This window comes from Fundulus heteroclitus, chromosome 1 (assembly GCF_011125445.2).
Source record: "Fundulus heteroclitus isolate FHET01 chromosome 1, MU-UCD_Fhet_4.1, whole genome shotgun sequence".
Classification (NCBI taxonomy): domain Eukaryota; kingdom Metazoa; phylum Chordata; class Actinopteri; order Cyprinodontiformes; family Fundulidae; genus Fundulus; species Fundulus heteroclitus.
The window spans coordinates 16,800,439-16,815,941 of NC_046361.1; the positions used below are offsets into that span (position 1 = coordinate 16,800,439).

The window sequence follows — 15,503 nt, forward strand, 5'->3', positions numbered from 1 at the left end:
ATTATTATGGACGTTATATGACATTAAGTATTTCATAGGCATAGAGGCTATGAAAGCAGAAACGCTTAATGTTAGATAACGTCCATAATAATTGGACTTTGGGTTTGACATTTTGACAGTTTTATGTGCTTATTAGGAGCAATATGAAAGAGAAGTTTGGTGATCATTGATCGTTGATTAGGTACATTAAACCAGGTTAAGCCTTTTTCTCGCCATAGGCGCCAATGAAGAAGAAAACGTTAATGTGAGATATCTTCTATAATCGTTGTATTTCGGTTTATTTATTTTTTGACAGGCTTAAGTCTTCATGACAAGATATGGCCATGCAAAATTTGGTGATGATTCCTCGTTGTTTTCCTACCTTAAGCCACGTTAAGCTTTTTCACGTTAAGCGTTTTAGAATGTCCCGCACACGCCGTGCAGTGGACCCAGCAAAGGGACCGCTTCTCTGATCCAGAATTTTTGGCCCTAGCGATGTGTGAGGGGGAACTAACTCAGCTCACTAGCCTGAGCACTACATTAACATTCTGAAATGAGGTACTGCCAGCGTCATCGTGTGGGCATACTTTTCTTCAGCATAGACATGGAAGCTGCTACTTGGGAATGGGAGGATAAGCGGAACTAAATACAGGACAGTACAGTAGGAAATCTTGTTTGAAGCAGCAAAAGGCTTGGGGCAGGGGCGGAGGTTTGTCTTCCAGCAGGACGACTCTAAACATACTGCCAGAGCTACAATTGAATCGTTTAGATCAAAGCGTCATTGTGTGCCAGAGTGTCCCAGTCAAAGTTCAGGCCAAAATTTAATTGAGATTCTCTTTCAAGACTTGAGAGTAGCTGTGTATGGATGCTGTTTAGCTAGTTTGACTAAGTTGAAGGTATTACACTGAGACCAATTGCCACATTTCAATCCTTTAAACTGTATGTTAAAGGCTGCAGGAGAAATACCACAAATATCCGACAGTGTTGGAAAGGTTCTACCACAAAGTGTTGACGCAACTATACGCTCCTTTGTATTGTTCTGGTAAATAAAATCAAATTAGTGGCTGTAATGTGACAAATGCAAGGGGAGTGAATACTTTGGCTAGACAGTGTACATTTATGTGACCAGGATCAGTTTTTATTTAAACAACAAGCTTTCAGTAGATTTAGTGAAACGTTTATTTCCCAGACAGAACTGCCTTGTGAATTTGTTTTTATGTATCAATTTAACCGCGGCTTTTATTCAATGCGACTAAACAAGACGAAATAAAAATCACAACACTGTTGCTTTCTCTATCCATTCCATTCTCATTACAAATAATTAAAGCATCTGTCTCCATCTCTTCAACATCTATTGATTTCCACAGATTAAATTACAGCACGCTTCAAATGCCTCATGAGATCTACTGCAGTCTTGTGCTAAAAGACAGTTTGCTTCTTCCCCATCAGCTTCTCCTCCAGACTTTACAGGCAACGTCCTCAGAGCTTTGCTCAAAGCCAAAGCAGGAACAATGGTAACTTTGGACTGCAAGCCCCAGGCCTACCCCACAGCAAGCATTTTATGGAAGAAAGGGAATCTCCCTATTCACACTGAGGACAGGTAATCACTGAAACTGGTTAGCATGCCTTTCTAGGGATGTAATCTGGACAGCATTGGTGGCATTTATTCCTACACTGTCCTCTCTCGGTCTGTTCAGTAGTTACTCCTGATACAAACGCTGGTTAACTATGTTATCCTCATGTAAGTGTCGAAATGAAGTTAGTGTTTATGCATTGATTAAATGAGTTACAGTTGAAGCAACGTGTTTACATACTGTATAGTTTATAAAAAAAAGACACCTGACCATTTCTGCTCACTCTCTGACCTTATATCAGACTTTCCTCCATGTCAGAAGTTTACATACACAAGAGGAATGTTAACCTGACAACAGCCAGCTGCATGTCTCGCTCCGCCTAGCTCCACTCACATAGTGGAGCTAGGCGGAGCGATACATGCAGCTGGCTGTTGTCAGGTTAGAGGAATGTGCCTTTAAAGTTGAAACAATCCAGGAAAGCCCAGATGATGATATGAGGCCTTTGCAAGATTGTTACAGGTTAATTCACAGCATTTGGGTTAAATGGTACATCAGTGAATATATATATATATATTTTTTAAATGTCTCACACATTCCACTTCTTTCCCTGACATCATGGAGAAATCAAAAGAAATCAGATATCAGGAAGAGAACCGTGGACCTCATCCTTGGTAACATTTTTCAGATACCTGAAGGTGGTATGTACCTTCATCCGTTCAACAATTATATGGAAGAACTACAAACACTTTATGACTATGGGAACATGTTGCCATCGTACTGTTCAGGAAAGACATGGGCTCCGTGTCGCCCAATTGCATTATTAAAAAGCCAGATCGAAATTAGGAAATGCACAGTGGGACAAAGACCTTAATTGAAGGACAAACCTCCTGTGGTCCGATGTAACCTAAACTGAAGTGTTTGCCCATAATGGCCATTAGCTCCGTTTCCATTACAAATATGCGCAAAACCTAGTCAATATTCTGCTAATGTTGAAAAAACACAATTACCGTATATCCATTAAATAGGACAAGCAATTAAAATCACACATGAATATGTTTATTGATGCAATAACTCATTAAAAACATGGCAGCGACAGATGTAAACACTTCCATGAGATATTCATATTTCCGCTACAGCACTAGCGCTCATCATCAGCCACCAGAGGAGACGTTGGCGTCTGACTGAGGCGTTGGAGCAACAAGGCCCCCATACTTGTGATTGGCTACGCAACGTTTTAGGGATACAGTTGTCGCGGATTTTGCAGAAGATCTATGGATCCAGCATTTTCTGTCATCTTCTTTGTCTTTTTCACCAGTTAACATGCGTTTGTTGACCATATGTCTCATGTGATGCAAAATGCACACATTTCGATACGGCCAAAAAACCACCTCATCCTAGTGCAAAACCCAGATTTTTTTTTTGTTGTTGTTGTGTTTCCGTTGAGCAAATTTATTTTCATAATTACAATTCGCTCAATATGATGATCAAGAGGGGGAAAAGGGCCATAAAACCTGACTCAGACGCAAACTGTTCCCCCAAATCATACAGTTTAAAAAGCAATGTGAAATGATCATCTGGGGCTTTCACAGGCAAAGTAATCTTGAATGTATGTAAACGTCAGAATTTTAAGAAAGTTATAAAATCTCTCTAAATAATTTTGTTAATTCTTACTGACCTAAAGCGGGAAACGTTTAGTCCAATTTATTGTTGGAAAAATTTGTTTAGTGTGTTTATTTTTTTTTTTATAGAGCGCATGTAAGCACATGGTTTCAACTTTTTGTTGTTGCTTTTCTGTGTTCGCCTCCACCTGTACAGGATCACACTTTCTCCAGATGGAACTCTGAGGCTTGCAAATGTGAGCAAGTCGGACGCAGGCAGCTACACGTGCTTCGCCAGGAACAGATTTGGGATGTCAAGCACAACAGGAAGGCTCCTGGTTACGGGTGAGCGGCGCGGTTAAATAACACTTCACTTAGTAAGCACAATTCCCTGCTCGGTATGCATCAGCGCAAGGCGAAGCTGCTGCATTTAGGTCATTCACCCAACAAAACCTTTAAACTCTGCTCTGTGATCTGTGTGTTCAGCATAAAGCTTTTGCAGAGTTTGGCAAACCTTGAAATTTAGTTTTTTTTTCTTTGTGGCTTTATCAAAATGTGCTTAGCAGTTTGAAAATGCTTGTCTTTCAGGGGTTTTGTGAGGTTGCAATAATCCACTCGGAGCATATTTGACAAAGTACTTGAACACTGTTTTCCTCAAAGCAGCTGAAGCAACCAATTTACTGCAGCTAATGAAAGTGCCTTGAGTGGAAGCAATGAAAGCATTAGTGAGGTGGTGTCACAGATGCTGTTATTGTCAAATGTGTGTGTTTTCTTTTTTTTTTTCTTTCGCCTCTGGAGTGACAGCTTAGTGTTTGCCGGGTTTCTTATTGGTTTTGTTAATGTGCTGAATGATATTGTCTGCCGCTGTGATTGCCAAGGCCAGTTATTTCTCTAAATGACTCTGGTATTTCCCGCCGCCATAAACCGATCAGTGGTGTGCAGCTCTGACATTGATTCTTTACCAACTTAGGGACAGCAGGTACCTTTTTTTTTTCATGCAGCTTTACTCCTACGGCTTGACATTCAGCGTAAGGTAAGATGCGAGAGTACAAGTTCTCTTCCTTTGTGTTCCACCCTCCTTCTTTGATTCCCTCACTTTGATTATCTTGGCTTTTTGAAGCTCAGAGGACTTCTCTAAATGATTGCTTTAGTAGACTTTAAAGCGACGCTCCTCGTTTCGCATACCGGGTCTACGCTGGAGCCTATTATGTGAAGTTTTATCTGATCAGCAGCGCATTGCAATTTCCATCAGGATTTCAGAAGATTATACAATCTGTGTCATCCTATTACCCATTTTGGAGGCAGCAGGCTGCATGTAATCACACAGTATTTGACTGGGACCTTTCTGTACAAAGACAACACAGCTAAGCCTGTGACTCACTGTTTTACAAAGCTTGTGTTCCAGAAAGTGTTACATCTCTGCTTCTGTTTTCAGTGGAATCAACAAAAGGTCTGCTTGTCTGTTTACAATGAAACACCTCCTGTACTGTTAAAGTCTGGCACTCATGCTTCAGAATTTATGTTTTTGTTTTTTTGTGGCAGATCCGACCAGAATTATTCAGGGACCAGTGGACATGGAGATCATTGTAGGGGAGAGCATTGTGTTACCCTGCCAGGTGGCCAGTGATCCTGTCCTGGACGTCTCCTTCTCCTGGGCATTTAACGGACAGCTCATCACCAAGGGAGACGGCCACTTTGAGCTTGTAGGCGGCGTGAGTGAACCTTACTCATAGCAGTGCACCACTCAGAGATTTGCAGCCAATTTGCTGCTATTCTTCAAGAACTATAATGAACAAAATAATAATTTTTTTCCAACAAATCAGCTCCACTGCTAAGGTAGTGCTAGTTTTTGCTTTGCATTAGTGTTTGCACCGCCACTAGTGCTGGTTTTGGCACCAGTCAGCTGGTACTATCTTGACTCTAACTGAGAACTGGGCCAGAGGAAAGAATTACCATGGGAAAGTGGAGGCGGGGTCATAGGGCTTAACAACCATTTAAAATGTTTTGTATTCAAAAGTCCTTAATTGCTTTTGCTTTTTTGTCTTCCTAATTTAAGACAAAAAAGGAGCAAAAACACAACATTAATGAAAAAATCTAGCTAGACTGGAAACAACATGAGCTCACTGTCTCTGGTCACCCTGCTGTTTTATTCCTGACACAAAAAAATGTGTCCCTATTATCTTTTATGAGACAATGTTCCCCTGGGGTGTCCGGTCCACATGAACTTTTTGTGACGCTTCTAAATTGAACATAAACACAAATATCACTACATTCTAGCTCCCATAGCTGGTCTTCCTCCTTTAGGGCTTTGTGAACTCATTTTGGTTTAGTAAGTTATTTATCTGTATTTTAGGGTTGGATATGCCACCTGCTGGCATAAATGTATAGCCGTTGTGTATGTTGTGATGCTTCCAATGTGTCAGGTCAAGTTTATTTGTATTGCACATTTCAGAGGCAAGGCAGGTCCAAAGTATTTTACATCATAAAAACTTAAAAACATCAAACACATCGAAACGGTCACCGGTTGTGAGACCACTAACAAACATTACATTTTCTCAACTAAAAACATCAATATACATCAAATATGTTGGTCAATGTTCCTGTTTATTATGGATCGAAAGCAGCTCTAAACAGGTGTGTTTTCCGTCTTGATTTAAAGGAACTAAGTGTTTTGGCTGATTTACAGTTTTATGGAAGTTTGTTCCAGATTTTTGGAGCTGTAGATGCTGAATGCTGCTTCTCTATGTTTGGTTCTGGTTCTGTGTATGCAGAGTAGACGAGAACCAGAAGATCTGAGTGGTCTGAAGGGTTGATACGGCATCAACAGGTCTTTAATGCATTTTGGTACTGAGCCATTCAGTGATTTATAAACTAAGATAAGTATTTTAAAGTCTATTCTCTGGGCTACAAGGAGCCAGTGTAGGGACTTTAGAACTGGTGTGATGTGCTCTAGCTTCCTGGTTTTAGTGAAGACGTGAGCAGCAGGATTCTGGATCAGCTGCTGTTGTCTGATAGATTTTTTTTGGGCAGACCTGTAAAAACACCATAGCAGTAATCAATGCAACTAAAGATAAACACATGTATAAGTTTCTCTAGATCTCATTGGAACACCAGTCCTTTGATCTTGGAAATGTTCTTCAGATGATAGAAGGCCAACTTTGCTAACTGTCTTTATTTATCCTTGAAGGTTCAGGTCTGAGTTCATCACTACACCCAGATTTCAGGCTTGATCACTAGTTTGTTTTTGTATTAAATGAAGCTGTGCGCTGACTCTAGTTTGTTCTTTAGGTTCAAAGATAATAACTTGAGTTTTGTTTCTGTTCAGCTGGAGAAAGCTTTGGCACATCCATGCATTGATTGGTTCTAAGCATCCGTTCAGTGCATGGATGGGTTCAGAGTCACCTGGTGACATCGTAATGTAGAGATGTGTATCATCTGCGTGGTTATGATAACTAATCTTGTTTCTTGTTATAACCTCAGCTAGTAGGAACATATAGATATTCAATAGAAGGGGTCCCAGGATTGAACCTTGGAGTACCCCACATTCTCGGATGAGAAGTTACCTATTTACACAAAGAATTCCCTGTTCTCTAGGTAGGACTTGAAATAATTGAATGCTGTACCAGAGAGTCCAACCTAGCTCTCCAGTTGCTTTAATAATATATCACGGTCAACAGTGCCAAATGCTGCACTGAGGTCCAGCAGAACTAGCACTGTGGTTCTTCCACAGTCTGTATTTATGAGAATGTCATTGAACACTTTGACGAGGGCGGTCTCAGTACTGTGGTGAGCATGGAAACCGGACTGAAAAACATCATTGTAAGCAAGCTATTTAACTGTTGAAACACAGCTTTTTCAATAACTTTACTGATGAATAGCAGGTTGGAGATTGGTCTGTAATTCTGCAGATGGGATTTGTCTAGATTGCTCTTTTTTATCAGTGGTTTAATAACTGCTGTTTTTAAAGCCTGGGAGAAAACACCCGATGTGAGGGATGAATTTACTATTTGAATCAGATCAGATGCAATGACAGGCTGAACTTTCTTAAGGAAGGTTAGGATATCAAGACAGCAGGAGGGGGAGCTTAATTGATTTATATTTCTTCTAAGCTTTTATAGTTGAGTAGTTGAAATGTAGTCATTTTCTCTGCATTTCTTATGTTTGAGCATAATATTAGTACTGGATTTGGTGTGGATATGCAGATTAACCCTCTCATTTTAAGAATTTTCTCTGCAATGTGTGTTAAAGGCATCGTTTGACATGCCTCAAAAGACACGCTGCAGTTCATCCAGTGTGCTTTCCCTTAATTTCCCCAAGCAGACCCTAAGTCATTTTAGTCATACTCACAGTTACCATTTTTCATTGAATAACTTTCATTGATGTAAGATAGTAAAACGAAATCCTGCTGTAAAACTTCTGTTTAAGTGTTAAGCCCAATCAGAGGTCATCATGTGAGAAATGGGTAGTTAAGTTGTCTTCCTGTGATTGTCCACAAAGATTCAGAATAAAAAACATAGATATTCAAACGTTACCCTGATGGGAAGGTATTGACTTATTGACATGGGCCCAAGATAGCTCTGTGCAAACATAAAAGGGTACTTTTAAGTTCAGCTAAGACCATGAGCAGTCAATAATAATTTCATTAAAAACAGAAGCAACATCCACCCTGCAGGGGAGAGAACAGCTGCTGGAAAACCGTTTTGTTAGTATTTTAAAATAAAGACAACCCAATTTAGAGTTGACGTGTTGAACTTCCTTTTTGCATATTGTATTAGTATAGCAATTAGCATTATTAGAGCTTTTAGCATTACTAACTGTAAACAGTAATCTCCATGTTTATTTCCCAAGGGATGCTCACAAGGATGCTCACTAGCCTTCCTGTTATCTGCTGAAGCCAGGTTCAAGTCATTAAACCTGTTAGTCATTATGGCAGTGTAAAAATATTCCTTTTAATAGCTTTTTCCAGCTTTTGAGCTTTTTTTGACATCTTGGTTAATGGGGTTTCTGCAAGTAATTCCAATTTAAAATATTTTTAACTTTTTTCTAAGACCATTGTCCTATTAAGTTACAACCTACATAAATAAAAATAAGTAAGTTACCTGGATTATTCAATAACCTTTAATTAAGTCAGTAGTAGAGTTATTTAAATGTTTTACCTTATTGACTTATTTGCTTTTGTGTTTAAGTTATCTAACTTTAACACCTCCCACGCAATAGTGAGAGTAGGAAGAACCATAACAGTAATCGACAACAAGTTTTAGCTAGCTACTGAAATCTGTTTTTCCAAGCGGGACCTAATTAAACATGCATGCTCCTGAAGAGGCAGGTGGATCCGGTAACAAGAAAGTCGTTAGTTCCATTCTCTAAACAAGCAGCTGTAAGCCAGATTCATGAACAGATTTATTTAGCAGGTTCGCAGAAATGGCTAAATGTCATTATTTAATCTGCTGAATTGGGGGGAAAAACAAATTATCAGAATGTAATAACACTCTATTTCTCACTTTCTAGGCCAGGAAAAAAAAATTCTGATTACATTTATTAAAATTAACCAAGGTCAAATTGAAGAAGCAACAAACAAATGCACTAATGTTACACAGTATCTTATTTAATTAAAACCAAACTGGACACAGTTAAAACATTTTAAGGCCTACACTTGGGATAATTAAATGTATGACTTTTTTTAGAACCCAGTGCAACCCCTGTCTTATATACCCCTTAGTTAATGAAAATTGCTAACTTTGAGTCCTTGGCTTCAACAACTTCTACATCAAACAGTGTTGACATCAACGCAACCTTTTGGAACAAAGTTATGATGTGTTCTCCTAATCGCCCAGTTCTGGTCACCGGAAACTTCCTCCGTGCGTCTCTACACATAATCTACCTATATTACTGTGCAAATGGACACATACTTCACTTTGTCTTACATGAGTATCTTGGAAGTATTAACAGCGGCCAGTATGGCTGCAGCTGGTGTAATACCATCCATTTTGCATCTGTAAAAGTCTCCTCTGAGGCATAAAACCCTGTGCGGTTAGGTGAAAATCTATGGCGGGAAGTGCAAATAGATTATTGAAGTCCTATGAGCTTCCAATTGTATTTTTGTGAATGGAAACAAGTCGGTCCCTATGCTGAAATGCACATCCCATATAAAAGTCATTATGTAGGTAATGTGCCAGGTGTTCAGCCATTGTGACAGGTGGAAATCATTTAAAGGAGTCTTCTTCAACTCCAGCTCAGTCTCAGCTCAGCTCATCTACTTTTTAATAAGCTCTGGCTCGCCTTGAATTCTGCTTTGACATGGCCTGCTGCACAGCCTCACGTAACAGGAAGTGGACGCACATCATTAGATTTGTCTTCCGAAGGAATCAAAGCGTGGCAAACACCCAAATGACAAAACATTTTCTGTACATCCTCACACCCTTGGGACCAACCATTCTTCCTGCTTCGTGTCTCACTGACAGTGTTCTTATCTGAGTAGAGAGTCCTTACCCAGAAATACCAGAATGTCTCCACTCCAAGGAGATTATCAACTAAACTTTGCTGCTTCGGGGAATTTAATTTCCATAATTAAACCGCGTTGGCTCTGCTGCCATATTTCCTTGTTTCGCTGCCAGTACCAGTAGAACAATTTCACCACTAATTTACCATTCGCTGCTTACGGGTGTCTTCTTAGATGAGAAGGTAGAGGGCCTTTTTTTCCCTATAACTGAGGAAGAGCTGCCTAAATTGCTGTGTTTTTTTTTTTTTTTTTTTTGTTTTTTTTTTCAAATTTTTTGCCACATACCTTTTGAAGGGCAGCTGATAACCTCTAGAAATCTTGTAAAACAGCTGAAACTTTTTAAACTAAAGACTAAAGACTTTTTTTGTATAGTTTGGCCTTTTTACTTCAGCTACCTGTGATCTGCTCTAATCCGATTTTAGTTCAAAACCGTTCCCCCTCAAAACATGCAAATATTCACAGCATCACTATTTACTGCACCTTATACATGCTTCAGCACTTTCTTTAATAAGATGCCCCAGGGTCTGTTATCTTTCATGCTACATAAAACCTTCTCTCCTCCTTAGCAGAGAACAGCCGGAGATCTGATGATCAGGAACATTCAGCTTTACCATGCTGGCAAATATATCTGCGTAGTGGACACGGATGTGGAGAGCCTGTCAGCCGTAGCTGTATTGATTGTGAAAGGTAAGAAAACCTTCCCTTTGCTTGGCACTCTCTAATTAAAACAGGGCTTGCAGCCAGGCATTTTTAATTAGTTTCTTTTTTTTTTTAAGGAAAAAAAATTCTAATCTTTACTGTAAAGCTGATGATAGATTTGAGTTAAATAGAAAGAATATCGCTGACTGGTAACTGTTAGCAAAAGGTAAGCGTTATGTTTCCTATTTCAGGAAGCTATTCTAGTAGCCTGGGTAGTTCTCCAGAGCCATCCCTCATCCACTTACTCCTGCAGAAATTTAGCGTTAGTGCTTTAGATATTACTTTAAACCTTCCAGGTGGAGCTTGGTTAAGGAAAGATGCTTAGCCTTTTCATTTTGTGAAAATAACCTTGAAATCACATACCTCATTTTGGCCTTCAGTGGTGACAGGAGGTAAAGAGTCAAAGTAATACTTTATAGTTTAATGCATTTATGTTTTGCAGAAATTATGTTGTGCACGGCTGTACCACCTCGGTAATGAGTACCATTAACATATTTTACATTGAGAAGAGAAAAGGTACACCGCTGTTGCATGTGTAGGATGCTCTTTTAAAACATTTGAATCAGGTTTATTTTTAAAAAATCTGTAAATGTAACATATTTGCTCTCAATTTGGGGCCATTTTAATTCTCTTTCAGAGTGTAACCATTGTGAAAAAAATCTGTAGATAAGCTTGTACAACACAAAATTATAAGGCTCAATTTAGATCTGGTATTATTTGGAAGCTTTGATGGCGTTTAGAGTCACTTCACATAAGGCTTCTTTTTTTTATTATTTTGGCAACAGCAGATGAGGTTGACAATTGATCAAACATATGTTTTAAGAGAAATTCATCTTTTTCAGCCTTTTTCCAAGTTTCTAAAAGCATATGTTTTGACTAAACTTCTAGGGTTTTAAGAGGTAAACCTGAGAACAACATTGTTCCCCAATCTTATTTCTGACTTTTGAGACAAACGGTTCACAGCATAGGATTTATTTATTCTTATTATTTTTTATTTATGGGTGTGTTCCATATAGCACAAAGGAAACACATCTAGTATCGGAGAGATTTAGGACATTTTGCACACTGTAGACTTTCAGGGTGTTCAGGTTTTGCAAGTCAAATTGGCTTGTTTCCGAATAGTTATCGCACATGTTTCCTCAAAGTTATTCTGAAAATCATGGAAATGAATGGTTTATATCCAATAACAACGGCCTGTTAGGTTTCCAATTTCTTCTTATTTCTGACTCAGACAGGTTTGTTAGCGAAGCAGTTTAAAACTTAAACACTAACCATGAATGTTTTACACTTTTTGTTTTTCTGTCTCCTTTTAATGAGTAATATCCAATATCGCGGCAATGTACCTGACAGCAGAATGTGCTAACGAGGATCCTTTTGTTGTTTGTGCAGGAGGCTTTTCTCCCGAGAGGGGTTGAAAGCCACACTTGGCGGAACAAAATCACTTCTGTTACAAAGAGTTAAAGATAATGTTTTTAAGGGGTGGCGGTGTTTTAATGCAGGGGCGAGAAGATTTTGTTGTTTCCGGCTTAGATCAATAACAGCCTTGCAAATTGACACGACGCAAATAAGCGAAATGTCAGATGAGGTGAGGGATGATCTTGGTGTCAGGATTTGAAAAGGTTGGATCCATAACTTTATCTTGTAAGCATACCTACCAGTGATCCAGCCTGGCATGTTAAAGATGTTTTAAGGCAAATTGCAGTTCTGGCCAGTGGGAAGTAAGGCAAAAATAATGCTTGCTTTTCAGGTCAAAGCAGGAACATGGCAGGGAAAAGAGATTGGCCTAGAACTGACTGGAAACAAACTTCTCTGTGACTCAGACTGTGCATTATTTACACTTCCTGCTCACGGCAGCTGTCACGGATGTCTCATAGTTTGGATTGAATAGCTTCAAAAAAGCATGAAGCTGAGTTTAGAGAGCGAGCCGTGGAGGGAGGAAAATGTCTTTATTTGATCACTGCAGACCTTTGACAAAGTGGCAGTGGCTGCATGCATGTGTGCTGAATGCACGTGTTGCCCTGCTTCCATCACCAGTGTCCTTACACCTGCGTGAGCCACAGATGGAGGAGAAAAAGAAGAAGAAAAAAATCAAAGCATCAATTCGCTAATGGGTTCAGCTGTGATTACATAGGCTCGTTTTTAATAGTTACATAAGTTATTGCTGTTTCGTAAGCTTATACATATAGGATTTGCGAGAGTCACAATAAATGTGTCATTGTTAAATCAGTCATTCTGCAGAGATGTTTTTGATGTTTCATGCATTTAATATTTTTATTCTTCTTGGAGTTGTGTTGCAGTTTACCTTCAAATGCAACTCTATTTGTAAAAATTTGAGGAAATCCATCTGTATGCTACTGTTCTTGGAAAATTAATCCATGTCGAAGATTTGATTTCGAGCCTTAGTCCACGTAGTTTACTTTAGTTATTTAGATCAGGGATTCCCAAAGTTAGGAGCGGATCAGTTCTGGGACCCCTTCTTTTTCATTTTGACATGGTTCTTCTTGGGTGGACCATCTGCAGCTTTGGCTTCAAATCGGTACTCTACACCAAATTCAACAACAAAAATTATCGCTTTTATTTTTTCTGGCCAGAACATTTCGCTTCCAAAGCATTTGGATCCCTGGCAAGTAAATACAAAAATTACAGTTTATTCAGAACAGCGCTGCCAAGATCCTGAAGCGAGTTCGTTAACACAAACACGTCATCCCCATTCTATGTTCACTTCACTGGCTTCCTGTCTCTACCTCGATCACCTACAACGTCTTCCTGCTCATTTTCCACTGTCTACATGTTAATTCATCATCTTACTTAAAAGACCTCTTCACCCTTCACTGTCCTTCACACCCTTTGCGCTCCTCCTCACCAACCTTCTTCACATTCTTAGGAATCAATACCGCACAATAGTAGACCGGGTCTTTTCTTGTGCTGCCCCTCGGTTGTGGAACGCTGTGCCTCCACATCTGAGAGCTACACAGACATGCTTGAAAAACATTATTTTTACCCAGTCTTTTTAATGACCTTTTTTTGAATGTATTGTTCAGTTTTTGTATTTCTTTCCTTTTAATGTACTCACTACTTTTACTACTGAATTGTATTTGCATTATGTTGTTCCTGTTTCTTTTATAGTGGTTGTTTTATTGACGGGAGATATTTTTATTAGGGATTGTATTATAAATTAAAATTATAAATAACATTTATTATATTATTAAGGGGGACATATCTTGCAAAATCCACTTCTTTAGCCCTTAAATGCACTTTGCTGTGTACTGTGCAGAAAATTTGAATTTAGTCGGTCCAGGTGCTGTGTAGATGTCTTCGTATTCTGTTTTGGAATCTATTGTTCGAGCTGTTGAGTTTTCTCTGTTCTCTAATAAATTTTTTGAACAATTATGTCACAGTACTTGCTGCAGAACTGCTAAACGTGGTCATGGATCTGCCATTTTGATATTTTTCGCCGTGATTTTGTTGTCCAAGCTCAAGGACGCTGAAGCCACAAGTGGATAGGTCAAAATGTTCAGTTGTTGGGTATGTTGACCCACAAAATTCTTTACGTCGTTCCCTAGCATACTACAGAAAATGGTCAAACAGGATGGAGTGGAACGCTCTCCGACCTGGAGAGGGGGAGTTTGTGAAATGCCTCCTTTACATTTAAAGAGACAGCGGCAAAACAAGTTTCTTTTAGACGGACCTCAGAACAGGGATAAAAAAAGAGGGGCTGTGGGGCAACAATAACGAGGATTTCAGACCAAAGCATTGCAGTTCCAATTTATATAGACCATAACTGCATGATTTAAATGGGAAAAGGAAGACATTAAAAAGCATATATCCCCTTTTAGCTTGCTTTTTTGTCATCTCACAGCCTCATCAACCCACAGACATGTCACAACTCATAGAAAATACTTTTGTTTTGTTAGCTATTATAACCTCTCTGCTATCTCTGGTTTAATTCTAAACATCTCATTGATACTGAAATTGGGTAACTTTGAGTCTTCTTCCAGCATAAAACAACTTCTACACAGAGGAATGTGATTGCAATCCTGTTAGTCCTTCGTTTAGGGAGTTAATTGATGAAAAACAACGGATTATCACTTTCTGATGAGCCAGGTCAGAACCCATTAGCCTGATTTATGCTCGGTTGTAGTTCAGACGACTTTCCATGTAAGCTCAACAAACCTTGAAGGTATAAGGGGAGGAGGAGGGTGGGAGGACTAAACGTAAAGAAGTTTCAATGGAAGAAATCTTGCTAAATCCCTTTCATGAAAATAAAATACAGAAAAAGAGGCATTACAATGGCTTGAGATGGTCTGTATGGCCCTTAAATATAGCGAACCCTATGGACGGAAAATTTCTGCTACTTCCTTTTTTGTCTGTGGTGTTCCTTTTGCTGAACGCACTTGAGCTATAATGCACCACAATGGCTCCCCGATCACTGGTGGTATTGTTGTGGTGTTGTTCTGTTTGTTGCTTTGAATACGCTTTTGCAATTTCCCTGGTGACAGGCTGAAATATGCATGAAATTAGTACTATAGATAGGCAAATGACCCCATCCGGGCCCTTTTCGCATATCCACTCACATTGTGTATGTGAGTGGCTGTATAACAAACTAACAGAAGAAAATGATTCTTACTGCACAGTGATCCACCATTTGCATCAGATATTGCTTCTTCTCTTCAGCCCCTTCTTTTTAATGCTGTACGTTGCGGGTCGATAGGGTTTGGTTGGCCCTGGACCCAAAAGGTTTTCTAAACGCTCCAATGCAGCCTCAATTCTTTGCCAAAAGCAAAAACTGCTTAATCAAGTATCGGATCCCGCCAATTTCTGTTGAAATCACAGAGGTGCCTTGTCACATTGGATTAGTATTATCACAGGACTTCAGAGTTCAGCAAAATATAGTAAGTAATTTGCGGCAGAATTTTTACTTTATAAATTACTGACATGGCCGATTTGCTAAGACAATCTCCACAAGTATTACAAATCACATGTGTTCTCTAGCTAAAACTAATCCCGTCAGAATAGGATTTAAATCTGCATGTTTAATGTTGGACATACCGTAAACAGGTTTTATTGTGTGTGATGAGTGATTGTACTGGTGGTGGTTTTGGTGTGATCATTTTCCCAAAATGTAATTATTTAATAATTGTACTATTTATAATC

At 39.2% G+C, this 15,503-nt stretch overlaps 1 protein-coding gene across 2 annotated transcripts in view; it reads left to right on the top strand.

Annotated features, from left to right (window-relative positions):
- The window catches only part of cntn3a.2 (contactin 3a, tandem duplicate 2), an 84,987-nt gene that overhangs the window by 39,347 nt on the left and 30,137 nt on the right, over window positions 1-15,503 (top strand). Inside the window, exons 12-15 of one of the 2 annotated variants that reach the window (XM_021322011.2) lie at window positions 1,429-1,579; window positions 3,369-3,496; window positions 4,694-4,863; window positions 10,217-10,337. In XM_021322011.2, coding sequence (XP_021177686.2) covers window positions 1,429-1,579; window positions 3,369-3,496; window positions 4,694-4,863; window positions 10,217-10,337 — 570 coding nt within the window. The remainder of the gene's footprint in view (window positions 1-1,428; window positions 1,580-3,368; window positions 3,497-4,693; window positions 4,864-10,216; window positions 10,338-15,503) is intronic. The other variant, XM_036136482.1, reaches the window with a different exon arrangement.